This window comes from Biomphalaria glabrata, chromosome 5 (assembly GCF_947242115.1).
Source record: "Biomphalaria glabrata chromosome 5, xgBioGlab47.1, whole genome shotgun sequence".
NCBI classification, from domain to species: Eukaryota; Metazoa; Mollusca; class Gastropoda; family Planorbidae; genus Biomphalaria; species Biomphalaria glabrata.
In genome coordinates this window covers 25,073,728-25,100,959 of record NC_074715.1, presented here as the reverse complement: position 1 = coordinate 25,100,959, position 27,232 = coordinate 25,073,728, and the positions used below count along the sequence as shown (strand labels likewise).

Sequence of the window (27,232 nt, the reverse complement as noted above, 5' to 3'; positions counted from 1 at the left end):
TGATTGAGAATACAGCAGTATTAGTATTTCCTGGACCATGTACAAGACTTAAAAATCATAATTTGAAAAAAATTCAATTTTAGAAGATGAAAAGTAATTGTTGCCTCAGCTTCAAATAAGATACCGCTACAGGTGATGGTAAAGTTGATTTTTTTTTTAAGCACTTTTAGTTTTGGAGATCTTTTTTTTTTTTTTTTTTGAAGTTTGCCGTTCAGTTCTTTCAATCTATAGGTCAGATGAAATCATCTGTTTCTTTGGCCAACGGTTATCGAGCAGAGTGTCTTATAGCCAGCACAACAACCAACCGCCTTTACTTTTTCCAACTTAAGTCAGTCTTCACCGAGATTCAAACCCAAGACCCCAGGTTCAGAAGCCAAGTGCTTAACCACTCAGCCAACGCGCCCCCCCCCCCTTAATAATGTCTACAACACGTGGTGCTCCCAAGCAGTCACCCATCTAATTACTAACCACTCCCGATGTTGCTTGACTTTGGTGATTGGACCAGAACCAGTAATTTCAATGTAGACTTAGGAGATCTAAATGTGACAAAAGACAAGTGGACAGACAGCACCAAACAAAAAGTTTCTTTTCCCCATTGGGGTAGAGCATCACTGAAAATAACAAAAACACTAAGAGGGTGAAACAATCGCAAAAAGAACATTTTATTTACTACAAACCCTTTAGCAAATAGAGAAATAAATCGAGCTTATAAAAATAATGTTAGTTGCACATTGAATAAAATAAATCAATATGAGCAAGAAAAAAATCAACAAATTTAAATCAACAAATAAAAGTTTGACCATTTAAAAACATGCAAACATCAACACATTGAATTTATTTTAAACTCATTATAAAAAGGATTTGCAAATGAAATATATCTAAACATTATCTTACATATGTATAAATTATATTACATAAAATAAAATGCTCTAATTTTTCAAAGGACATTTAAAAAAACATGATTATAGATTATTCAGCTTGCACTTCCATTAAAGGAGTAACTTCAGTTAGAGGATGATCTCAATAATGGATAATGTCAAGCAGCAATGTGGTTATAATGTAGTAAGACACAATCAACTAGCATGGAGGGTAATCTTGAATGACTTTTATGTCTTGACATGAACATTACAATAAACCAAATATTTGTTTTAATGAATGACACATAGCCCACACTATCATCTTCTAACTGAAATGTGTATTCTGAATTATATATCTGTATATAAACCTCAAGCTAGCATCAATTTAACTTAAATGTGTATTCTGAATTATATATCTGTATATAAACCTCACACTAACATCTTCTAACTTAACTCTTTCTCTCCTAACTGAAGATACCAATGTTGATTCCACCAGAATGTGGTAAATAATTACGGAGAGAAAAGAGTTAAATGTGTATTCTGAATTATACTATCTATAAATAAACCTCACACTAACATTTTTGGGCTACCATGTTTAATTTGAATTCTGTATATATTCTTATAAACTTGACATTAACATCTTGGGGCTTTATTGTATTTATGAGAACATTCAGAGCTCAACATTTATTGATTTGCTGTACCGTGAGAAGTGGTGAAGAGATAGTGAGGCCCCCACAACTTACAGAATCAAGTTTTGTGCTATGTGGTGCCTGCCTGTTGATGGAAATAAATGAAAGATGTGAGAATTATATAACCTACCCCATTTACTTCTTAGTCTCTCATTAAATGCTATCATGATGTTTCATAGAGTGAGCTATAAAGTGTAAATGTGTGTATCAACAGCCCAGAGCATTGGTGTTGTATATACATTTTTAATACTGTACAATATACACAAACAACTTCAATGGATTTAATGTTTTAATAAATAAATTAATATATTTCATGCCATGTAAATGACTAACTCCTCTATTTTATAGATTTATTTAATAATTATATCAATGTATATATCTTGCAATCCTACTGAATAGCTCAAACAAGCTAGTAGCTCAATATATAAATTAAAATAAATACATAAAAAGACCAAAACAGTGTGTGTTTGTCTGTAGCATTACAATAACATACAAATAGTTTTCACACTTGAGAATATTTACATAAATGTCCATCATACTTTAATTATCATGATTATCAAATTATAAACATGTAAATGCTTTTCATTATGTTTAATCAATATAATTAGTTGTTTTTTTTATACAATGAGATTAATGATATTGGCACATCTCATTACTACACCAAGAGATGACATGATCTAAAAATCACAGTCATAATTAGTGTTTAATAAATAAAACAGGTTAAACTAAGTAGGTGATTCTATGAGTGTTAGTCTGTTTCTCGATAGTTAGGTTCTACAGATATAAAATAGTCGTCAAAGTACTCAAATAGGTGTACAAATGTAGGTCGCTGTTCAGGTAACTCATGCCAACACTCTCTCATCTTCAGGTAAACTCCATCAGGTGTGTCTGTAGGTTTATCCATCCTGTATCCCCTCTCTACCTGCTCTAATACTGTTCTGTTGTCCATACCTAGAAAGTAAAAGTTTGATAAACATACACCTAATTGTACATTTTAGTAGAGGCATGCAGATATCTCAAATTTCCTCATGCATCTCTAAACAAAAATGATATTTTGCAAACAAATAATGCACCTATGTTTTATTCCCAGTAAAAAAAAAGTGATCACAATAATTTTCACTCACTTCATATACAACATTCAGGGATGACTTAAAAGCTCTTACAATAATTTTAAGATGTTTTTTTCTTGATTGACATACACCACATACATTGCTCTCTTCAAAAGTATGGAGTGTCTTTTTACAATCAATATTTTCTTCTAAACCAAATCCTTTAGCTATAAAGAATAGCTGGAATGAAAGATCTCAGCTGCAAGCAGGTTGCTAAGACCTAAGGTTAGGCAGCCAAAGCATTTGTTATTGATCACTTTCCCTTTCAATTATCAATTTTATGTAGAAAATAAAATAATGACCTCTAAAGCCCTTTAGACCTGTTCATATTGCAACAGTTCCCAAACGCATTCCCCTAAATGGAATTAATGGAATGCTTTGGTTGAAAGGTTATGGGGGTTAATATTACAACCTTTGGCAATAAAAAAAGTTGACATGAACAAGGGTAGCATTAATTAATTATAAGAAATTACAGAGCCATTTAATGACACTCTCTTAGATAGCCTAGAATAATAATGTGGGATTTTTGTTAATGGAGATTTTAGATTTTATGCAATCAACACAACAAACAGGAGATTTGTACTTTCTTCAAATGATCCAAAATGTACCACTGATATATGGACAAGGAGCAAACTCAATCTCTTGAAAATATCCATTATTCAATTGGAATTATGTTCAAGAGATTATCATGCAAGTACTGTGACATTTTATCCACCCTCTTGAGACATTATGTGCCAAAAAAAGCTACACATAATTTGGCATATATTTTATAACAGCTAAAAGTGTACTGTTGTAATATGTAGGGCTCTATTGGACATTTACTGCACTGGTAAAAAATTATAATGGAAGTATTAGAAACAGTATCAAAAGTCTAGTACACCTTTCCATATAGAGGCAGTATCAGAAGTCTACTGCACCTTTCCATATAGTTCAGTTAGCCTAAATTCTGGGAGTTAATGTGCTCTGCAGACCAATAGTTCTATATTTTGGCTCACAAAACAAATGAAGAGCGAAATTATTTTTAATTACGATAGTTTTTTTTTTTTATGTCAGCATCAATTTAAAAAAGGAAAAATATTTCTGGTAATTTTTTTTAACAAGTGGGGTAGGAGATGGTTGGCTTGGAACAGTCCAGGAGCAAAGAAATTGTCATTCTAACCATCAACTTCCTATTGTTCATTTATTATGCTGACTAATGAAAGTCACTATGATATGTTAAAACCTGTTAAAATATTACAAAGTATAGTGCTTCTCACTGATAAGTTTACAGCTAATGCTGTAATATCACTGATAAGTGTAGTACTGATCCCAAGCTTTTTACCTGGATATGGAATTCTGCCTTTTGTCATCAGTTCATAAAGTAATATTCCATAGGACCAGACATCAGATTTGACTGAGAATTTTTGTCTCAGAGCAGCCTCTGGTGCTGTCCATTTGATTGGGAAGCGTGAGCCTAGATTGTAAAATATTTATAAAAGTCAAAATACGCATTTCATTGCCTAGGGTTATGCAATTTCCCTATTCATTATAAATGCCTTAAAAATAAACAAAGATTTTAATCATCCTTTAAGAACTTTGTTATTGCTTTTTATAAGCTTTGAAACAAAACATTTTAACTTTTTCAATTAAGAATTTTAAATGACCATTTTTGTTAACAATGCAATCCTTGGTTTAATATTTTCCCCATTTTTTTTTCAACTTGTATGTGTTAATCTAAACTAGTTTCCCTTTGCTAAGCATCCAGATTTTTTTTTTCCTTTCACAATGTTTTTCCATATCCTTTTTTTTTTTTTAAATTGTGCTTTTTACTGTGGCAGTAACGGTTCCGGTCATTTCATCCCCTGGTCACTTCATCCCCGGTCATTTCATCCCCTGATATTTTCATCATCTGATCATTTTTATCTAACAAATTGTAATTTTAAAAATCATGAAATGAGCAATATTTAATGTATTCATTTTTTATTTAAATGACAAAACTGTAACACATTAATGTTTAAAAGCAAACCTTATACAGGCGACATGATATTACGAGGATGAGTGAAAAAAATAAAACATTATTTCAAGGCTAAAAATCACGCGCCCATTTTCAAGAAAGAGCGATTGAAAAATAAAATAAAGTGAAACATGGTCGTACTTTCACCACACCACACCTTGGTCTTTGATGATAAGTTATCAGCGGCATGATCATAATTATTGTAATCGCACTTCTATCTCTCAAAAGATTTCCACTACTTGCACCACACCTTGGCCTTTGATGATAAGTTATCAGCGGCATGATCATAATTATTGTAATCGCACTTCTATCTCTCAAAAGATTTCCTCTACTTGCACCACACCTTGGCCTTAAGTTATCAGCGGCACGGTCATAATTATTGTAATCGCACTTCTATCTCTCAAATGATTTTTTACTACTTCCACCAAACCTTGGTCTTCGATCCGGATAATATTATGATATTACAACCCCCACATCCAATAGAAGCCTATAGCTAAGTACACACACAGATTTACAATATAATATAAGATTTCTCATTAAGAAAACAAAGTGGAAGAGGAAACACTGTAAACGCATTAGTAACAAGTCATAAAATGTATGTCAAAAAGCATTCTACATAATCATATTTATATATAAAATATTTAATTGGGGATGAAATGACCGGGGATGAAGTGACCGGGGGATGAAGTGACCAGGGGATGAAATGACCGGGGATGAAATGACCGGTCACAGGCAGTAACAACAGAAAATAAGCTAAACATTTTCATTTTAAGTGTTCTTAAAGAACTGAATTATATTTAGGCTCTTCATCACCGCATTCTATAAAACATTCAAGAAACAGTTTTTAGAATAGTTTAGCAAAGAAGAATATGTATAGCTCAATTGTGCAAAAATGTAAGTTTTAAGTTTATTTTTAATATTGCAGATCTCTGATTGCACATTTCAAGATAAAATAAAGCTTTTGAAAAATACTAATATCTGAAATAATAATACATTATCCATAAGAAACATAGAAACAGAAAATTCAAAATGCATTATACAACTAAATGGACAAAACTACTTTAAACAATCAGTTGAGACAAGCATTGTTTTAAAGTCCTGTCATGTCACTTAGTTAGTCACCTGGGCATTGCTTCTCAGCTACTACTCGGTGCCTGGATGGAAATAGTCATTAGAGGAGTCATTAGGCTAGTAGGGAAGCTAACATTACACCCACTGGGTGCCTATGGATGGATTTGATTGCACTGGCAGGGAGCCCCAATAACCTAACCAGTCTTTATTTACACACTGTTCCTCAAGCGGCAAAATTATGGAGAGCTGCCATGGTGTGCTTGGCCTTCTGCCTCTTCTCTAACCAGAGTATCTTGGGATACAATCCTTTGGTAATAAGGATGTAACAAATCACATCTGCTTGATTCCTCCTTCAGACAGGCCATTGGAGCACGGGGGTAACTAGGAATTTTCCATCATTTGGGGGCCCTGGGGGCTTGACCTCTTTGGGGGCCCCTACATTTTGTGTAATATTTAATGTAAAACACACCCATTTGGGGGGCCTGCCTCAAATGGGTGCCTGGGGGGATTTTCAAATTCTTCCCCTTCCCCCCAAAGCTATGTCACTGCATTGGAGGCATTAGCCTGGAGTTCCAAGGAGTCTTCAGTGAAACACTTAGGACAATTACAGAAAGTCCAGCAAGTGTCTGCATCACTAAGTTCCCACAGTGATAAAACTTTGCAAAGAATGTATCACAACTAAATACACATGAGTTTAGCTGATCATGTAGTGAATAAGTCAAGCCCACCAACTTTCTCAATTATTATATAAACTTCAACATTTTCACAATCTCACCTTGTGGATTATATTCTTCACTGTCCAAAATTCTAGCCAATCCAAAGTCGGCTACTTTTACAATGTTGTTCTCACCAACTAAAATGTTTCGTGCTGCCAAATCTCGATGAATAAAGTTTTTAGCTTCCAGATAAGCCATTCCATTGGCTATCTATTAGAATCAGGAGATAAAGGAGATTAACGAAAATGTCCAAACAAATAAGGCAGAATCTAGGAAAACAAAATAAACAATGCACCTTTTCCCCCAGGATTCATTTTATATATGGAAACAAATTTTATTCTTCTTATCTTTTGTTTCAAAATAAAATGTTTTGATGCTTATGAAATTAATGGAACCTCAGATAGTTAAAGCCTAAATGGCAAAAGTATACTTTAGTACTATTAAATGGTTGCTTCTTACATTGCATGCTATTTAGTTTGAATGTTTACCTGAGAAGCCATGTCTATTTAGTTTGAATGTTTACCTGAGAAGCCATGTCTATTAGTAAGGGAAGTGTTAACATCCTATGTTTATCATTCCGCAAATAGTCCAGAAGGCTGCCATTCGACATGAGTTCAGTTACAATATAGATGGGCTCTTCTTTAGTGCACACTGCATACAGCCTCACCAGTCTGTCATGACGAAGCATCTTCATGATTTGAGCCTCCTACACACAGAAACACAAGCTGGTTCAGTAGTCTTTAATAACAAGAAGAGACATGCTGCTAGATAATCAGGTTAATCCAAAATTGTTTACCTGAAGAAAATGTGCGACACTCATAGATCCCTGCTTCAAAGTTTTTATTGCAACATCAGTTGTCCCTTTCCATTTACCTTGAGAATAGACAATCTTTTTTTTAACACCAACAGTTGGAGAAAGAAGCAACAGATACATCCACATGGAGGGCAGGCATATGGGAAAGGTCACAGATAATAGATAATGTACACACAAGAAATAGGAAGAAAGCTGAAAACCCTGCAGTGTCTGGTGACAACAAGTGCCTAAGATGTCACCACGGATGTTTACCTAGGTTAGGCCTCTTTAGACACATAAGAAGATGCAAAGGGGATTGTCTCTTGAGGCATAAAATGTCAAAGAGAATTTCATTCATAAAGATTCAAATCAAAATTTATAAAATTGTTTCACTACCTTTATAGACTTCACCAAACTGCCCGGAGCCCAGCAGGGTTTCAAGGGTTAAAGTATCTCTTGGGATTTCCCATAAGTCTTTAGTCTCCACTGAGAGATCTTGCATGACAGGCTTAGGTTTAGGACATGGAGAAGTCAACCTTCGACAGAGGCCATCATCTTTTGCTGTTATATAACAACAGAGTAAAATGATTAAATGCAGATAAAGCACAAAATATAATAAGAATGTTTGATTTGCCAGATATTGAAATGTTTCTTTTTTTTTCTTCTTTTTTTTTATTTTAGGATAATTATTAATTCAATTCAATTATACATTTATATGTAAACTAATTTTTTTTTGACAAAATCAGAAACAACATTTAATACTGTCCCTAGCTTCACCAGAAAAACACAATAAAACACACTTGTCAAGAATGTTCTACTTTACAGAAAAAAGAATGTTGTTTTTAGCTGAAGATTCCTTTTAGATTCCAACACTGGTATTAGTATTTCAATTAAATTTTGTCTAATAGCTCAGTACTAGTACATTGACATGATGTCAATCATTTTTCAAAACATATGCATTTGTTTTTTTCTAGTCTAGCCTGATGACAATTGGGAAATCATTTAACTAAAAAGAAATTTATATTTATAATTGTCTCTTTTTTAAAAACTGAAGTTTTCAAATGTTATATTTTATTTTTTAAATTCTGACTGATGTCTATTGGTAGAACAGCCATTTTTTTTTTACATTTCTAAAACGACCTTAACATAAACTAAAAAAAACAACAACCCAACAAAATGATGAATACTTTGGTAATGCTTGATAAGTTCCACATGTGTTGCAAAGACAGACTTGGAAGTGATGTAACAACCCCCATTGTCCATTTTCCTTATCTTGTAGTGCTTCACACAGTCCCCTCGCTTAGCGTCCTCATCATGCACACACAGTACACACATGCCTAAAAGGATCAAAGAACTGAATCAATTATCATACAATCATAGTGTAGAATTCAAAATGTTTCTGTAATAAACTGGTTTATAACAGCTACAATGGTATTTTTATTTCCCAGAATGTGGTTGTGACAGAGCTTAATCTCATGACTGCTGAACCTTTAGGTTCTAGAGAGTCACTAGGTTCATAAGTGGAGAAACCTGTTTGGTGATTACTAGTTATCAAAGGGTAACTGGATTACTTTAATTCAAAAGCTTAGAAGCATCACATATACTATTTACAGTTCTAAAGAGGAAGTAAATAATAAGGTGCAAAGGTCAACAACATCCTGACTTTTTCTATTGATACAACACAAGATTCCCAGAATTTTCAGAAACTTTACCTAAAAGTTTAAAAAAGGCTGACAAAACAATGAAATGCCAAAGAGGATTTATTTGTGTTACTAAAAATTAAGAGTAGTATTACTTTCAGACTTTGCAATCTATTCGGTAGATGATGTAAAGTGCATTTGTTTCTGTGGCCCACGGTTAACAAGAATTTCATATGGCCAGCATAATGATCAACTGCCTTTACTTTTTCCAACTAATGTATAGGTACGCATTAGAGCTGGGTGGTCTCAAGGTCAACCTAAACAATTGCCAAATTCAAAATCCCAGTTTTCACAGGGTACCCACTCACACCACTCTAATTTGTATTGGAGACAAATAATGATAGATAGGAATGAATGAAACAGCTCTATTGGAACACTTGTTGTCCAGACAGATTTTGAGTAAAGTTTATTCTTAACAGCTATAGCCTGACAAAAATTGTCAATGTATGCACAGTTTTATCTAATAATGTTTGACAATAGTCCAATTAATGTCCACTTCTATCACTTACTTTTTTACTTCTTATTTTAACTACATATCTATTTATACTAAACTTCACAATTACCTGGTTCTGTTTCACTTTCTCTAATTAAGAAAGCTCCTAATCGAGACTGTGGTAATTTAAGTAACCTCTCTGCATCTTTTCTTGTAATCTTTCCAAAAAACCAACTGAAATTTTTTTGGATAAATATAAGATTGCTATTGATGTAGAAAGATAAAACAACATAAATAATTTATACTCTTCTATATATATATTCTTCCAACAATGACTCTATTTGATACTTTCTATCTAAAAGATAATTAACAAACAAACACTTACTCTTGAGATTCCATTGTGTCCATAAGTGCCACAAAATTATGTGGCACATAGCCTTCCTTGCCATTTGCAAGACGTACCAACCACCAATCAGGATGACTGATGTGTAATAAAGAAAGAAAAAAAAAAAGAACTTTAAATATATCAAGTGTAAAAGAGGTTTTGAATAATCCAAGTGTTTAAGTGTGTTTATACACATTTAAGCTATTAATGTAAAAAAATATATTACAGTAAAAAAAAAAGATAATTCTATACGTGATAGACTCTAGATCAGCCAGCACTCCATAGAGTTTTCTTTCAGGTGAGCTGATCACAGACTTTTACATAAGTGACTTGGCAAAAAAAAAAAAAAAAAAAAAAAAAAAAACAACCCAAAAAAAACAACCAAAAAAAAACAACAAACAAAACAAAACAAAAAAACAACCAACAACTTACGAATCATCTAAAAGTTCCATCTGTAAACCCTTTCTTATAGAAACCTCTGTTTCTGTCCTGGCTTGGTAATCATACAATGCTTTCAGAGTAGTCTTGGTTATTCCTGTACATAAGACATGGTACTTGTATATATAATTTCAAAGTCTTTGATTTTTAATTATTGAGATCACTTATTGTTACACATGTACTAAGCATTTAATTGATATGAAAAACCTTTTAAATCTTGTGCAACATTGTTAAGGAAAATGTACAATTTTGGAAGACCATCAATGTAATTGTTGAAACCATGAACATATTTAATTTTTTTTTGGTATTACATTCATTTGACAGTAACTTGTATAGTTTTAACATAATTACTGTATTTGTTGACTAGAGGAAACAATACTTGAAAAACTAAGGGCATGACATGGCCTAAGTTGTACTGACGTGCAATAAAATAAAAAATCAGGTGGTCCAAGAAATAGTTCAAAAGCTACTTTTAGACATTAGACTTCTAATTGTTTTATCCAGATTTTATATTTTGAAAATAATTTCGATTTATGAGCATTAGGCTGATAATTAAGTGATTTCTTTCCAAGCAAGGTAAGTCTTCAACAGAAATGTGCAGGAGTTATGGATATGACTTTAAAAAAGAGGGAAGAAGGAAGATTATATCTCACTCTTGTTTAGCTTTTTAAAATACTTGCCATTTACAAATAACATTTCAAAACTTTGTTTAACCAAATCTTACCTATATGTGGTAATTCAGGAGATGGATTGTTTGTAGCAATCTGTGCTACATTGCTTGTAGGATCATGTGTGTACTTATTTTTACTTTTCGTTTTCCCATTTTTGTCTGGAACACTCTCAGGGATACTGTTATTGTGGCTGCTTGTATTTTCAGTATCTGCATTGGTAAAGCTTCCATTCTTAGAGCCACTCATACAGTTCCCCATGCTGAAGAACTTGAGACTGCTATTCTTTTTATTTAATATTCAAAAATACTTTTTTCTTATAACTCTTCTAGTCATTGTAGCAGTAACAGAGCTTTACATTTTTGGAAGTCCGACATATTCTTGAGAAGAAAAGAAAACCTTTAAATAAAAAGAGCAAGATAATAAACTCGAAGGTGGCCCTTTAAGAGCGGTGGTACTCATTCATAATGTAACATAAAAAATCACTCAAAAATTGCATCATAAACAGTTGGTGATAATTGAGAATAATAAAATTTTAATTTAAAATTGATCACAAATATGTGTACATGCTAAGCAGTGATTTTTTGATTAAAAATAACAGTATGCTTTCAGAGAATCATGGGTAGCTTCTGTATCTATTTAAACAAGATGCTTGTGAAAATAAATTTTAAATAGCACATAAAAAAAAAATGCTCTACTGCCTATTTTCTTTTTTTTTTTTTTAAATAGTTTGAAAATGTTAGTTTTAGTTCAGAAAAAGAAAGATGACTATTTGAAAGGTCAAAACCTATTTTGAGCATGATAAAGGTGATGAAATTGGATTTCAACAGACTGGCAACATAATAAAACTGTTTTTAATTTAATTGATCAAGGTTTACATTCTATGCTGTGTACTTGAAACAAATGAGAGTGACATGGAACAATGTGAGATAACTCCATAAAGACAACTTGAGATAATTCCATAAAGACAACTTGAGATAATTCTGTAAAGACAACTTGAGATAATTCCATAAAGACAACTTGAGATAATTCCATAATGACAACTTGAGATAATTCCATAATAAAGACAACTAGAGAAAATTCCATAATAAAGACAACTTGAGATAATTCCATATAAAGACAACTAGAGATAATTCCATAATTAAGACAACTTGAGATAATTCCATAAATACAATAAAAAAGCCAAAAGACAAATACCAAACATTAAAACATCAAAGGTTTGAATAATAATTTAATGTATAAAGCACTGTTAACAAACATAATGCAAGCTGCTCAAGGTGCTACAATAACATGACAGACATAAACACAAGAGTCAAAATGACAAACTAATCTAAAAATGTTTTGAACAGATAGTTCTTATTGTTTGTTCTTCTTAAATGTAAAGAAACATGTTGTTTGTCTGAGATCAATAGGAGCAAGTTTCAAACCTTTGGCCCATGCACTCAAAAGCCTGCAAATCATAACTTTTGAGGGATAGTACAGATATACTTTATCCATCTTCTATCCTAGAATTTTTATCATCAATTAAAATAAAAGTTATAGACATCTAAAAATCCTAATGTTGTGAGGTCTCAATAAGACTATATATTAATGTTAGCTCTCTTTCCCCATTCCTTGTTCCAGTTTTGTCCTCAATAACACTTCAAGCTATGTTGTTCAAGAATGTTATTTTCTAACATACCCTCCACATCCCTCTTCCTTTGATTCAAGGCAGGCTATTTTCTGCAATACATCTATACTAAACCTCATTTAACACATTTGATATTTGCATTTCTGCAATACATCTCTATACTATACCTCATTTAACACATTTGATATTTGCATTTAAAAAGGAAATTTATTTTTTACCAGAAACAAAAAAAGACTATTTTCTGTATCAAAAAAAAAAAAAAAAAAGTATGCATAATGTAGAGGTTATTTAAAAATGGCTATATATGTGTTGTTTAAATATATTATTTTAAAAGTATATTTGGCATCTCCATTACATTTCTAAAAAGTCTACAATAAAAAAAAAAATGCTTTACAGTGTGTTAATAAAATATGCTGTAAAGATTCTGGCAGTGGTGTTTCTTAGAATAAATAAACAACAACACATAAAATCTATGTTTAAAAAAAATAATCTTAGAAGTGTGAGTGAATGTATAGTCCAATTTTACTTGAATAGTAGGCATACCAAATCAGTGTGGAGCAGGAAATGTGGGTTGTTATTTAGAAATTAGGATGTGTGATTCAAAGTGAATGAAATGGAGCATGAATCCAATATTTTTTTAGTCGTTTGCTGGCCATCAAAAGTTGGATCTAATAACAGCTGGATGCACACAGGTGTTGGATGAGCAGACTTTAAGTTCTAGAACATTATAAGGAAGATGTAACAATTACTTTTTGATGTAAAAATGGTAAAACAACACATTAATCATGGTTATTTTCATGACAAATTGAAGATAATTTCTATGAAACAGATCAAAGTATAGTTTCTCTGCCTAAGATAAAACAAGGAAAGATCATGACATGACGTTTATATCAAGCACATCAATTTTGATGCAAGTAAATTAGGATTAAATGTAGCCTATATCAATTTTGTACATTATTTCTCAAGATGCCAATTATGTTTAATATAGTTGTTTATTAACAGATTTATCACTTAAGTATAGACAGAATGTTTTAAGTAAACAATTTTAAAAAAAACCTGGCAACATAACAGCCCAGCAGTGTATACTGTGTGCTTGTCCTAGAGAAAACATAAACCAAACAAACTGTCATTATGTGCACTGAATAGGAAGGGAAGCATGACAACTTATATGGTATATCAGGATAAGTGCTATAGAGCAGTTGTTGTTTTTTACAGGAAGGTAGTGTTCTCATTTTACAACTGCTACTACACATCCACATCAGATTTATTAAGTATATTGGTCACAGACTCAGGATTTAAATGTTCACAAGCACTTTAAAATGATCATCTGTATATATTCACAGTTTGACAAGTATTATGCATACTGGCTAGATTCAAGAGATCTGAGAATGGAACTGTCTGCTAGAAGAGTAAGAGGTCAATGAACAGAAAAAAGAAATCAACAAGTTCTTTAAATAGAAGCCTAACTAAAAAGTATGAAACAAATAGCATTGAGAAAAAAACAACAACTTTCTTCACTAAATGAGGACCTGGCAATGGCAGAAAATAGATTTTAATCAAGGAGAGCATGGGCATTTGTACCATCAAACAGTAGCACAGGAATACCATAAAAAACAGTAGCACAGGAATACCATAAAAAACAGTAGCACTGAAATACCACCAAACAGTAGCACAGGAATACCATCAAACAGTAGCACTGAAATACCATCAAACAGTAGCACTGAAATACCATCAAACAGTAGCACAGGAATACCATCAAACAGTAGCACTGAAATACCATCAAACAGTAGCACTGAAATACCATCAAACAGTAGCACTGAAATACCATCAAACAGTAGCACAGGAATACCATCTAACATTAGCACAGGAATACCATCAAACAGTAGCACTGAAATACCATCAAACAGTAGCACAGGAATACCATCAAACAGTAGCACAGGAATACCATCAAACAGTAGCACAGGAATACAATCAAACAGTAGCACTTGAATACCAACAAACAGTAGCACTGGAATACCATCAAATTTAGCACTGGAATACCATCAAACATTATCTATCAAATAGTAGCATTGGAATACCATATTATTTAAGAGAAAAAGAAAGGTTTAAAAAAAGAATCCTTATAAATAAACATCTCTAACATATAAAACTTTCAAACAGTCAAACAACCTAATAATTAGATTTTTTAAATAATATCTAGTTTGATTCTATTTTTTGCAGACATTTTTAAACTAACCACAGATTAAATTAAACATCTTTCATTAACTTGTGAATAATTATATCCAATTTCACAAAGTAATTATTAATATAAGTTAATTAGTTAAAAAGAGAGTTCATCCACCATTTCACATTGAAGACCAAACCAGATGTCTGGGTAGTAATAGGTCAGGAATGACAAAGATGTGATAAGACTATAAGACTTAAATGTAAGACATATAATATATATATATATATATATGTATGAACATTTGAAACAAAAATGCAAAAGAAAGTGCAAATATGTTTTTTTAGCTGCACCAACTGGTACAAAATACTGAAAACATCACTCTCAAAAATTCAAATAAATTTAATTCTTAAGATTTAACTGTAGTGCATTTTAAAGAAAGAAATACTGAGTGTTGAGAATGTGATGGAGGTAATAGACAGTTTGTAATCTAATGTACAAGTTTCATTAATCAGTTAGACTCCTTTATGGACATTTCATGGAGTTAAATGGTGGGAATACTTTTTTGAATGTACTGACTTTGAGGACTGGCATCATAAAGAAAAGTTTTATGGGGCAGATGATGTAAAGGCCATCCGTTTCTCTGGCTCACAGTTAACTAGGGTGTCATGTGGCCAGCACAACGACCAACCACCTTTATTTTTCCGGAACAAATGTCAGGTAGCCATTAGAGAGGTGGGTAGACTCAGAGGTGCCCTGAAGATCCTGAAAGTAAAAATTCCAGTCTTCACCAGGATTTGAACCTGAGACCCGTGGTTTGAAAGCCAAGTGCTTTACCACTCAGCTACTGCACATCATAGAGTACCATTATTACTGATGTGAATTGAGGCTTTATATATTTTAATACTATTTAAATAGAGTTTACCCAATAATCCTACTAAATAAAATAAGCTCCCACAAATCACTATCTAGAAAAAACTTTACTTTATGCCTTTAAAATGTACCATCTCCTCAGAGTGACCTATTACCTCAAAAACCCAGCAAAACCAACACCCAATGGCAGTGCGGAGCAGCTGACAAGAACAGCAATTTTCCATAGCAAGACCTGCAAAAGAGCCTCTAGAGATCTCAGTAACAAAGGCTGGCTTGAAGAAGATATGTACATTTCAACAGGTCAAATGGTGAGAATGCTCTCATGATGAAACTTTATTAATCACTAGACATACTAATCCAATAGTGAACTTGTGTGTGGAGGCACTAATTATCATTGGACAGCTCTAGTACTAGGTTGGACACTTATCCTGTATAGGGGATGGATATATGGTAAACTTTTTGGGCAAACTTGAGGAGGATTAGCTTTATTGACCAACTCATTCACAGGTTGTTTGCACTCACTGACATTTGCTGTCCCAAATGGCTTCTGAAAGATAATATGGTCTATATTCTAGAATCCAGATCTAGGTTGTTAGGCACTTCTGCAAGGTCTAAAGCAGATAAACCAAATGAAGGTAACACTCAACAAAATCCAATAACACTAGCAAAAGGCTGAACAATCAATATAAATAAGTTAGTTGACGCTGATACTGAACAAGAAGTTTATTAGCAACGAAGGGAACCGTCGAATGTCAGCTCTCTACATTCAAAACAAGATTTCTATCTCAAAGGTGTCCTAAAGTAGTCTGTTTACATTGGCTAATATTTTGCATTTTCCCCCTAAAATCTAGTCTTGTTTTGACTAGTCACGTCATTGTCTCTAAGTCAAAACTTCCCCTATTTCATAAAAAATAACTTCTATTTATTTGCTAATCATGCCATAACAACTCCTAGGCGCTTCCACTGTGTCTAATGTAGATAAACCAAACAGAGGTAACACTCAACAAAATCCAATAACACAGGTGAAAGGCCGAACAATCAATAAGTTAGTTGACGCTGATACTGAACAAGAAGTTTAATAGCAACAAAGGGAATCATTGAATGTCAGCTCTTTATGTCCAAAACAAGCTTCCTATCTCTAAGGGGTCCTAAAGTAGTCCGTTTACATTGGCTAATATTTTGATATGTCCCCCTAAATGTTTTTACTAGTCACATCATGGTCTCTGAGTCAAAACTTTCTCTATTTCCAAAACAAATAACTATTTGCTAATTGTGCCATAACAAGGTATATGAAGACTAACACTATACTAGACCGACACTCTAAGACTAGCAGACTAGTCACTAGTTTATAAAGTCTGTATTACTAGAATTACCTAGTCTAGATTATAATCTTGTACAATGTGTACACCTTCTACATAGATTTCTAGATCTAGAATTAGTCTAGTGACTAGTGACAGTCTAGTCACCCTGGACTCTGGAAAAAAAAGTTTAAATCTGGAATCTAGATCAATATTTGTACTATTATTATAAAATAGAGACTATATCTTAGCTAGATTCTTTATTATTTTATTATATAATGATTATTTCTAGATCTATTATAATTATAGTTAAAATAAATTTAAGTATATAAATATTATATTCTGTCTTAGACAGTGTCTAAGTCTAAATGACTCTCTAGAATCTAGAGAGATTTAAATCTTTAGTTTATATTTTAAAATATTTAATAATTTATATTATAAGACTCTTTTCTACAATTCTAGACAGAACAAAATAAGAACATCATTATCATTATTTTAGATTTATATAGATCTAGATTAGATCTAGTAAGTCTTACTGCGTAACTTACTATTTTATATAGTTACGCCAGTATTCTTACTAGATCTATCTTTACTTTGTCTTAGTAAGTCTTACTTACTCTTAACTTAGTTCTCTAGTAGTAGATCTAGTAGTAGAATAGATTTTATAGATCTCAACTCACTCAGTCAAAGACTCAAATGCATCACACTCAATTCAATGATTTATTAATTTAATCCATTTTTTGAAAATAATTTTTCAGATTAACACAAAACACTTTTTCTTTAAATAGTTTTCCTTTCTGTTCAAATCTATAGATCTAGATCAAGATGTAGATCTAGATTTTACATGTGTAACAAAGCGATCATCTCAAGAGGAAGCAAATTCTCTGTCTCACAGCCGGAGAAAGTTAGGGGGAGGGGGGATGCACTGGTAGTAAGATAGGATGTGTACCTTGTCTATTTATTGGTTTCGCATTTATCACTAAAAATTATTAAATTTACAAATTGAAAATAGTTTTTCTCCATTCTGCTGCCCTTCACCGGGCTTCAGACTCGAGAGATCCAATCTATGATCTAGATCTAGAATAGGTCTTGATTCTAGATAGCTTTCTGTGTAAGAGACCTAAAATAGTAGAATCTTAGATCTAGAAGATATAATTCCAAGTGTAGATACTAGACTAGATCTCCAGAGTCGTAGAGACATAGACATACATTAGTATGATAGTGTCACATAGCTAGTCACATAGTCATCTCATAGTGACAGTCTCACTCATACTCATAGTGATTAACATACTTCATGATCATGATACTGTGACTGTGACATAGAGGTATATTTTATAGAAGACTGACTCTAGAAGTTATGCTATTAGTATTAGCAGAAGAGTCTTCACTTTCTAACTCAACTAACTGACTATAAGTAGTATAAGACATAAATTCATAAATAATATCTAATAATCTAATAGAAATATAGTCTAAATTTAATTATAGAATATATAGATCTAGAATCTAGATCTAGTAAATTTTTCTAGTAACATTAAGTTAGTAAGCTACAACTTAGACTGAGTATAAGAGAATGTCAGTTTGTCATTGATGGATATTAAATAATATTATAATTTTCAGAAATCAGTGCTAGATTGATTATGAGGCTTTGTAGTCTAGTACAGTCTGCTAGTGGTCTAGATTCTATAATATTTTAGATCTATATTTATATAGATCTAGATATTAGTATTAGAAAGATCTAGATTCTATAGTAATAGGCCTTCATAATATAGTATATACTATCATAACTATGTATATACTATGTGTCTATATTTTGAAAGTATGTTATTAACAATATTGTCAATATTATAATATAAATATAAGTAGCCTATTTAATCTACTTTATTTGTATATAGTATATAGACAATTATAGATCTAGATCTAGTCTGTAAGTGTAATATTTAGAATTTAACATATAAAATCTAGATTTAGATTTCTCTCTCTCTGTCCTCCTCTTTTTCAGCTAGCAATCTTCTTCTCATATTTAGAATTAGTTTTGCTAAGAGATAATAATAATGGCATATTATTAGACTATATATACAGTGCTTTTTTTGTAAAAAAAAAAATAGGTGCCAGTACTCAGAGATTGATTGCCTAACTTTTAACTACTAATAAATTATAATTTTCCGTTAAAATACAAGAAAAGTACTAATTTTTTGCCACATTCAAAAAGGTGCTGGTAAGCTGTACCGTATTAGTACGTACCGTCACAAAAAAAAAAAATATATATTGATAACAAGAATTGACTTCAGAGGTGTTCAAATGTGCTCACTGCTTAGACAATCTACAATAAACAAACTGGCAAATTAAAAAGAGTGTGCCTGTATTACTTTGATTTGATAAGATTTCTAATAATTGTTTTTAACATTTGATCATCTGCATTCCCCCATTTCTCTTTTGCATCCATGCCACTGAGTCCTCCCATTGAAACTACGTCTTATTACTACAACAATCAACTTGATAAAAGTTGGATTAATCAAAATATCTAAAGCAAAAAATTGTTTTGGGATTCAATCTCAGGATCCTTTATTTATCAGCTAAGTGCTTTAATTATTTGGCTTCTTTGCAGATTTAAAATACCATAGTGAAGATTTTGCTTGCAGTGTACTTGTGTGATTCTAGGGCACGTAGTAGGATTAAAAGCGGATTATGTAGGCCATATAACTTTTAGATAAACTTGAATCAGTAGTAGTAACATTTTGTACATAAAGAGTTAAAGTGATCTTAGTCTCAAATGTGTCACTGATAACAGTGAAATGTATTAGACTCTCTGATAAGTTAGCACATTTGACATACATTGGAGGCAATGAGAAACTGTGTTCATGGGTGACCAAATAAATAATAGATATTTGACATCTGTTTGCTATATATATACAGTAATAGCTGAAAGCTTTCATAGTTAAATTCTACTCAATGCACACGGCAGCCTTGACTTTTGAACATAATCCTTTAAGGCTCATTAAAAGCATGAGAATGGATGTAATCACATTTCTCTAAAAGATTTTTTTTTAAAGATTCTTGTTGGGTTTATATAAGCCCTGAGCCTTCATCTGCATTAACTGTCTCTAAATTGGAGCTTGATTTGTTAAATAGGACAACAAATGCATCAGATATAACTATATGCTCTATAACAAAGACACAAGACAGTAAGTTTACTTTAGTACTTATTGAGCTAAAACTTTTATCTAATGTCGTTAAATATAAAATCTTCCCCTTGCTAGTTGTTTCATTAATATTTTCATTCATTGTCATGAAAACAAAGTTTTGAATTTTTCCGTCTACCCCCCCTCCCACCAAAGCATGAGATGTTGGCAACAGGATATAATAATCTTCATCTCGCTGTAGTGTCAGTAATGGATATAAGAATTGATCTCTAGTGTTTTCTTTATACTAACTTGGAAAGTAGAAAATAAGACTTATTTTTATCTGAGCTATTTAAATTAAACAGTCTTTCACTTTTGAGATCTAAGAACATTATAAAATATGGAGTCAGGCATAAAGCTTTATTCCTTAAAAAAGTTCTTTTAGGTTTGGCTTTTCTTTTCTAAGTTAAATTGTTAATGTAATTTAGAAATTTTATTAGAATGTGAGAAACCAGACATAATTGCAGGCACAGAAACTTGGCTACATCCTGAAATTTATAATGCAGAAATTTTCAATAGTAATTATGAAATTTTTAGAAAAGATAGGGCTGATAATCATGGAGGAGTTCTTTTAGCAATAAAAAACACTCTTATAGCAGAAGAAATTACCTTACCTAACTCAAAAATATAGAATCAACATTTTGTAAAATTAATACCACCTCGACATCCCTAATAATAGGCAGCATTTACAGACCACCAAATTCTAGTTTAGAATACATGCAGGAACTATGTAATCAGATTACTACACTTAAAGAGACAAATAAAAATGCAGTTTTTTGGATTATGGGTGATTTCAACCTACCTGATATAAATTGGAAAACACTAACCATAGATAAACACCAAAACCTTAAGGACATAAATGAGCTTTTCATAGAAACTTTACACAACCTAAGTTTAGATCAAATCATTAAAAAGCCAACTAGATTAAACAACACATTAGATCTCTTCTTAACCAACAGACCTGGATTAGTAGTTGATTATGATATTATCCCTGGTCTATCAGACCATGAGATCATAAAAATACACAGTCAGATAAAAGCAGTAGCCAATACAAAACCCAAAAGAAAAATCTTACTCTGGAATAAATGTAACCTAACACAACTACACCAAGCTGCATTAAACTTTCAACAAACATTCTTATTAGAAAAAGACATTAACCAACCAGTCGATGACCTCTGGAATTTAATTAAAAACCATCTTAAAAGCATTATAGAAAATCATATACCAACTAAATACACATCAAACAAAATAAATAAATGCTGGTTTAATAATAGACTAAAGAAGCTTTGTAAACAGAAGGAAAACCTATATAGAAAATTTAAAGAAACTAATGCAGAAAGAGTTTACAAAAAGTATATAAAAATTAAACACTTAACCCAAAAAGTAAGCAGACAGCTGCAGAGTGAATACATAAACAATGTAATATCTTAAGATAACAACAAAAACCTATGGTCATACATTAAGTCTAAGAAAATAGAAACAACAGGCGTAGCGCCATTAAAAGATGAACATAACATAATACATAATGATAATGAAACTAAAGCAAACATACTAAACAAATACTTTGCATCAGCATTCTCAGCCCCAGGAGACAAAGACATATTACTGAATTTGAACCAAGTAGACAACATAGAAGATATAGTAGTACAAGAAAATGGAATTCAAAAACTATTAGCCAACACCAAACCAAATAAAGCTTCTGGACCTGATGGTATTCCAGCTAGATTACTCAAAGAACTAAGTAATGAGCTAGCCCCAATGTTCAAAATACTCTTTCAGGCTTCACTTAACCAGGGCAGAGTACCAAAGGACTGGAAAGAAGCTAATGTCACCCCCCTATTTAAAAAAGGAGAAAAATCTGACCCAGGAAACTACAGACCAGTATCACTTACCAGCATCACATGTAAAATCCTAGAACACATAATATGTAGCAACATCATAAACCACTTAGACAAACATAATGTCCTCACACCATACCAACATGGCTTTAGGAAATATAGATCATGTGAAACACAACTAATAGGACTAATTGATGATTTTTCAAAAGGTTTAGATAATAGTGAACAAATAGATGCTATCTTACTAGATTTTTCTAAGGCTTTTGACAAAGTTCACCACCATAGTTTGCTTAAAAAATTAAAATATTTCAGCATTAATGGTCCACTGCATCAGTGAATTAAAGACTTTCTGATAGGGAGAGAACAAACTGTAATAATAAAAGGTTCTAAATCAACACCGATAACAGTAAACTCAGGTGTACCTCAAGGAACAGTCTTGGGTCCACTACTATTTTTAATTTACATAAATGATTTACCAAATTGCATTACTTCAGGAACAAAAGTCAGATTATTTGCAGACGATTGCATAATATATAGAACAATAAAAACAACACAAGACACAGATATTTTACAAAGAGAATTAGATGAATTACAGAAATGGGAATCAAATTGGAGCATGTCTTTCCCCCCAGAAAAATGTCAGTTGTTAAGAGTAACAAAAAAACTAAAACAAATTAATTCCACTTATCTTATTCATGGCAAACCAGTAACACAGACTAAAAACGCAAAATACCTAGGTGTTATAATAAATGAAAAACTGTCATGGAATCCACATATTGATGAAACTATAAAAAAATCCAACAAAGCATTAGGGTTTATTAAAAGAAATTTCTATAAATCAAATAAGAACATAAAACTAAAATGTTATTTAACCTTGGTTAGGCCAATAATAGAATATGCATCCTCCGTTTGGGACCCCTCAACTCAAGAAAACATTAAGAAACTGGAACAGACACAAAATAGAGCAGTGAGATTCATAACAAACGAATATTCACATTTGACTAGAGTAACACCTTTAGTAAAATCACTAAATTTAGAAAGCCTTCAGGACAGAAGGCTCAAAAGTAAAGTAGCAATAATACATAAAACACTGAACCATAATCTTCAAATACAAAAACAAAATTTAATAAAATACTCTGAAAGACACAAAGATAAAGGCACATTCCTCGTCCCATATGCTAGGACAAATTTGTACAAATACTCCTTCTTCCCTAGTGCTATTAGAGCATGGAATGGGTTACCTGAGCTAGCCAGGAAAACCAGTGACTTGGCAGAATTTAAGTCATCGGTTAATATGCATGACTAAATGCATGACGCGTAGGACGTAATCATCTACTTTTTTGAAGTAACGTCTGTATCATATAAGATAAGATAAGATAACCAGTGAATTTGATTTGTCTGCATTAAAATGCCTTTTTTTTTAAAAAAAGTGATGATCTTAGACTTTAAGAATCTTGTGTTGTCATAAACATATGGACAATGCTATCTAAACAATTATTTAATTATTAAATATAAGCATTAATTATGGAATTTATTTTGTAAAAAAGTTTTTGTAAAAGTATTTTTTTCAACTATTTTCTCATGTAATATTAAAATAACCAACAACATAACACAATTAGATGCCAAAGAAACACAATAAAAACAAAAAACAAATAATCTAATGATCAAAATCTACTTTAACTATTGCATGGAATGTTATGTAGTTGAAGCACTAACTTACTTGAGTTTTAGCAATTCTGTTGTCAAAGAGTCCTGTGAATTTTTATCTTCTGATGTCTCACATTTTTACAGATTTACATTTTTTTCTGTTTGAATAATGTTAAGACAGTCATTCTTTATTTCCTTTCCTAAGTCCAAACTATTTTTTAAATATGAAGGGATGGTGATACACATGATTGAAACTTTTTTCTTAATCTCAACTATCCCAAGGTCAAGCCTTATATAAATAAGATATCTGTGAATTGGATAAAAAAAGTGCCCAGTAGAAGTAGGACCCTGCACACTTATTAACAAGTTCATAATATTAGAAATGATAAAATCACAGCCCAGTCTGTCTTGTCACACAATCATTAGAAAATACTAAAAGTTTGAATTGGAGAAAGCTATTGTCAAAGTAACATCTAACATTGCCAACTAGAAAATACTAACAGTTTGAATTGGAGAAAGGTATTTTCAAAGTAACATCTAACATTGCCAACTAGATTTCTCATCAGGTTGAGTAATGCTTGCATTCTCATGGTTTGAAGTACCCAAATCTCTGTTATTTATACCCCTTCAAACCATTTCATTGACAAGATAAACTTCTTTTGATCACTACCAAATTATCTAAGAACTTTTTCAATAACTTCTTTGGTTACATAGCCTTAGAAGAAGCTGGTCAATATTTCTTTTATTTTTTCCCAAGATTAAGTGAGAGGCTATAATTATCTCCCCACAACAATTATTTGGTAAAAGTGGAAAAATAAAGTAAAATACTGTAAATGACTGAAGAAACAAACAAGCCAAATTTCAACACTCTGACAGACCTCACCAACAATAAGACCAATTAGAAAGTACTATAGGATAAGTCAAATAGTACCAACTATATCTCTGCTATTGTTATAACAACTCTTCCTGTTGCTGTTTTTTCAGAAACACTTTGAACAACTAGGATGTTACTTGCTGTTATTTAACAGTCAAACTTGTTAGACAGCCCCAAGAATGGTTATTGGTTGAACAAAAAAGTAACAGTCAATTGAATATGAAGGTTTTGCTGCTTGCATACAACACAGAAATATAAAAATGTCCAACTCACTGTCCACAAACACGAAAACTACAAATATGGGTAACAAATCAACTGAAGAAATGACACCAGAGAAGAACAAAAGGATGTGTAATGCTTGTATGAATAAAATTAGTTCTTTCATAATCTGGTCACTAGAAACAGTTTTCTTCAAGTTAGTTCTTTTGTTTGATTTCTTTATTTATTATAAATATTGAGCATTTGTTCTTAGTAGATTACTTAAATTACTTAGTATATTTACTTAAATAAAATATTGCTACATATTTACTGCATTAAAAACACACCTATGTTATAACACATATTTAATTTCTGGATAGAGTAGAATATGATAAAAGTTCCATCTATTACAGAGTAGGTCTGTTTATTGGGACATATCCTCTACTTACAATTATCACTTGCTCTTTGATGTGTGGCCTTTGTGGAATCGGAATGAAAACTTTTCATGAGTCACAGGAACAGGAGAAACTTTGGGTGCCACAGTCATCTCGCCTAATCAATGAAAAGATCTGGGTTGATAAAATTTTTCCTCAAGACACTAGATTTGTTTCTTTTTTGACAGTACAGCCAGAAGGCAACATTCTAACTCCTGAGTTTCTGAATGCTGTAAGTCTCTTTAAATTATTTGTATGTTTTTATGTCAGTAATTTAGTTAAATCCTGTTTTGCATTTTTATTTGGGGCATAAAACTACTCAGCTATGAATATTTTTAAATTGATATGCTAATTAGGTAGTACTAATTTCATTACTAGATGAATTACTGAAGGTAATAGTAATAATGAAAAACTTTGAGATGTATAACACATTCTTAATTCAAGGAAGATTAAAGCTTAATTTTGAAATATATATATATATATATATACTTGGATATAGATATAGATAGATTTGGAAAGTTCTTTGAGCACAAAGACATTTTTAAAAGTATTATTTCATTTTAATTGATCTATAAAAATGAATTTATATAGTGTAAAAAGCAGCTACCCCAAAAAATAATTACTATAACACTTCTTTGTGATGTACAAATATCTTTGTAAACATACTGTCAATTTATTTATTGTTTTAAGATATGAAATACTAATGTAAATCCTATCTAATAAATTAGAACAAATATCTGGTTTGATTACATATATAATACATTGAGATTTTCAACATTGTGAGCATGGGTTTTCTTGCTTGCAATATACTATGATTACCACAAAAACCTGTGTATTTAAAAGTAATGATGGTAACTAAACTAAATTTAAAAAGTTAAACCATAAATAAGTTTCAACTAAAATAAAGTAGTTAAACTAAAAGTTTAGCACCAATTTCAATAGATCATTAAATGAAACAAAATAAAACTAATTAAACTTTAACAACTTTTGTAACTTTTTTAGGGGGTTGGGGGAGCGGAGGGGTTGATCTGGACCTAGCAAATCATCCGTCATTGTTGAAATCTTTCTCCATAATAAAGTCAGTTACGGAAGATGTTTCTTCATAATGTACAATCAAATTAAAAAAAAAAATATATTGAGTTATTATACAACGGAAAATTTAAAATAAAAGAAATAGATATATAATTTCACATTTAGATCTTAACTAAAGAAAAAAAAAAGAAATTTTAAGAAGTTTTAAGAAACATTTGACCAATGAAACTGTTTTAGTGTAAAGGTTGATCTATGTGCATATTCTTGACAACCATGCCAATGTGTTATTTTCTTGTCTGACCACTCAACATACATAATTGCATAACATGCAAGGAAAACAAAATGGGAAAAATGGGTGGTCTTTTCATCATGGACTATACACGTACAGTACACTAAGCCTACATGTGTACACCTTTCTGACCAGGTTGTTGAAATCAGTTGGACACACAGTCTATTTACTTTTTGAGCAGGGAGGGTTGGATTCATTTTATTTTCTAGAATTGGTTATCCTAATGCTCTTATTCACATAGGCCTAACTTTAGATTTAGTACTATATTTCAATAATATGTCTTAATAAAGACTATTATCTATTATATGCTTTGGCTTTATCTAAGGTTAAAGCTATAAAAAGGGTGTACTTGATGTTCCTGCAATTAATAAATTATCGATTATAGCTATTGAATTGATTAAGATGACTTAAACAAAATTCTGAACAACCGCATTCATAATATTTCCTAGCAGCTTTTGGCAAAACAATGTTTAACAATATTTATAATGCTGCTATGTTCAAGTGCAGATTTTAGCTCCATAACTTCTGTCAACATCTTATTTTACAAATTCCTCTTCAAATGCAGGCTGTGACTAAATAGTTGTTAATTGCATTTTGTTTAAATAATCAATGCTGTTGTTATCATGTACATCATCAGAAAACAAGGATGTGCTTTTCAATCGCTACCACATGTTGAAAAGTTTTACGCGTTTTAATTGAACAATTTTTAGTTTGTAACTAAAAAAAATAATTAAACTACAATTATAACTAAAAAAAATTTTTCTAATTAAATTTGGCCATAATTAATTTTTGTTTAGTTAAACTAAAAGTTTCTAACCTTTTAGTTAACTTTTGCCCATCACTATTTAAAAGTAATATTTGTATTTAAAAAGTAATTTTTTCTATATATGAAAACCAATTTTTTTAGCAATAGTTTCTATGCTT

At 31.5% G+C, this 27,232-nt stretch overlaps 2 protein-coding genes across 11 annotated transcripts in view; one reads left to right on the top strand and one right to left on the bottom strand.

Annotated features, from left to right (window-relative positions):
• Positions 1 to 641: 641 nt before the first annotated feature.
• LOC106059250 (tyrosine-protein kinase SRK2-like) lies at positions 642 to 17,730 on the bottom strand. Of its 4 annotated transcripts, XR_008777908.1 has the most exons (13): positions 17,435 to 17,730; positions 10,909 to 11,251; positions 10,179 to 10,281; positions 9,747 to 9,842; positions 9,492 to 9,595; positions 8,416 to 8,565; positions 7,625 to 7,789; positions 7,232 to 7,308; positions 6,959 to 7,141; positions 6,495 to 6,645; positions 3,977 to 4,108; positions 1,286 to 2,497; positions 642 to 1,225 (listed from the first exon to the last, which is right to left on the bottom strand). XR_008777908.1 is itself a non-coding variant. In XM_056029204.1 (12 exons), the coding sequence occupies exons 2-12, from the start codon at positions 11,111 to 11,113 to the stop codon at positions 2,295 to 2,297; spliced, it is 1,569 nt and encodes a 522-aa protein (XP_055885179.1). In that variant the 5' UTR covers positions 11,114 to 11,232; positions 17,435 to 17,730; the 3' UTR covers positions 642 to 2,294. The 4 variants fall into 4 exon arrangements, 3 of the variants coding, with proteins under 3 accessions (XP_055885179.1, XP_055885177.1, XP_055885180.1); XM_056029204.1 differs by having other exon boundaries at positions 642 to 2,497; positions 10,909 to 11,232; XM_056029202.1 differs by having other exon boundaries at positions 642 to 2,497; positions 17,498 to 17,730.
• Positions 17,731 to 17,767: 37 nt separating this feature from the next.
• Positions 17,768 to 27,232, top strand: part of LOC106059248 (NPC1-like intracellular cholesterol transporter 1) — a 23,285-nt gene continuing 13,820 nt past the window's right edge. Inside the window, exons 1-4 of one of the 7 annotated variants that reach the window (XM_056029200.1) lie at positions 17,768 to 17,928; positions 19,868 to 19,999; positions 24,466 to 24,770; positions 24,967 to 25,219. In XM_056029200.1, coding sequence (XP_055885175.1) covers positions 24,616 to 24,770; positions 24,967 to 25,219 — 408 coding nt within the window. In that variant the 5' untranslated portion in view covers positions 17,768 to 17,928; positions 19,868 to 19,999; positions 24,466 to 24,615. Of the gene's footprint in view, positions 17,929 to 17,974; positions 18,143 to 18,921; positions 20,000 to 24,465; positions 24,771 to 24,966; positions 25,220 to 27,232 lie in introns of those variants that run through there. The other 6 variants (XM_056029199.1, XM_056029201.1, XM_013216817.2 and 3 more) reach the window with 6 other exon arrangements.

Excerpts from the sequence above, each read along its gene's own strand:
- LOC106059250 (XM_056029204.1), bottom strand. The coding sequence starts at position 11,113 with ATGGGGAACTGTATGAGTGGCTCTAAGAATGGAAGCTTTACCAATGCA. Across the intron at positions 8,566-9,491 it reads AGAAAGTGAAACAGAACCAG|GCATGTGTGTACTGTGTGTG; the intron begins GTAATTGTGAAG and ends TGATCCTTTTAG. Across the intron at positions 7,142-7,231 it reads GTGTCGCACATTTTCTTCAG|GAGGCTCAAATCATGAAGAT; the intron begins GTAAACAATTTT and ends TTCTGTGTGTAG.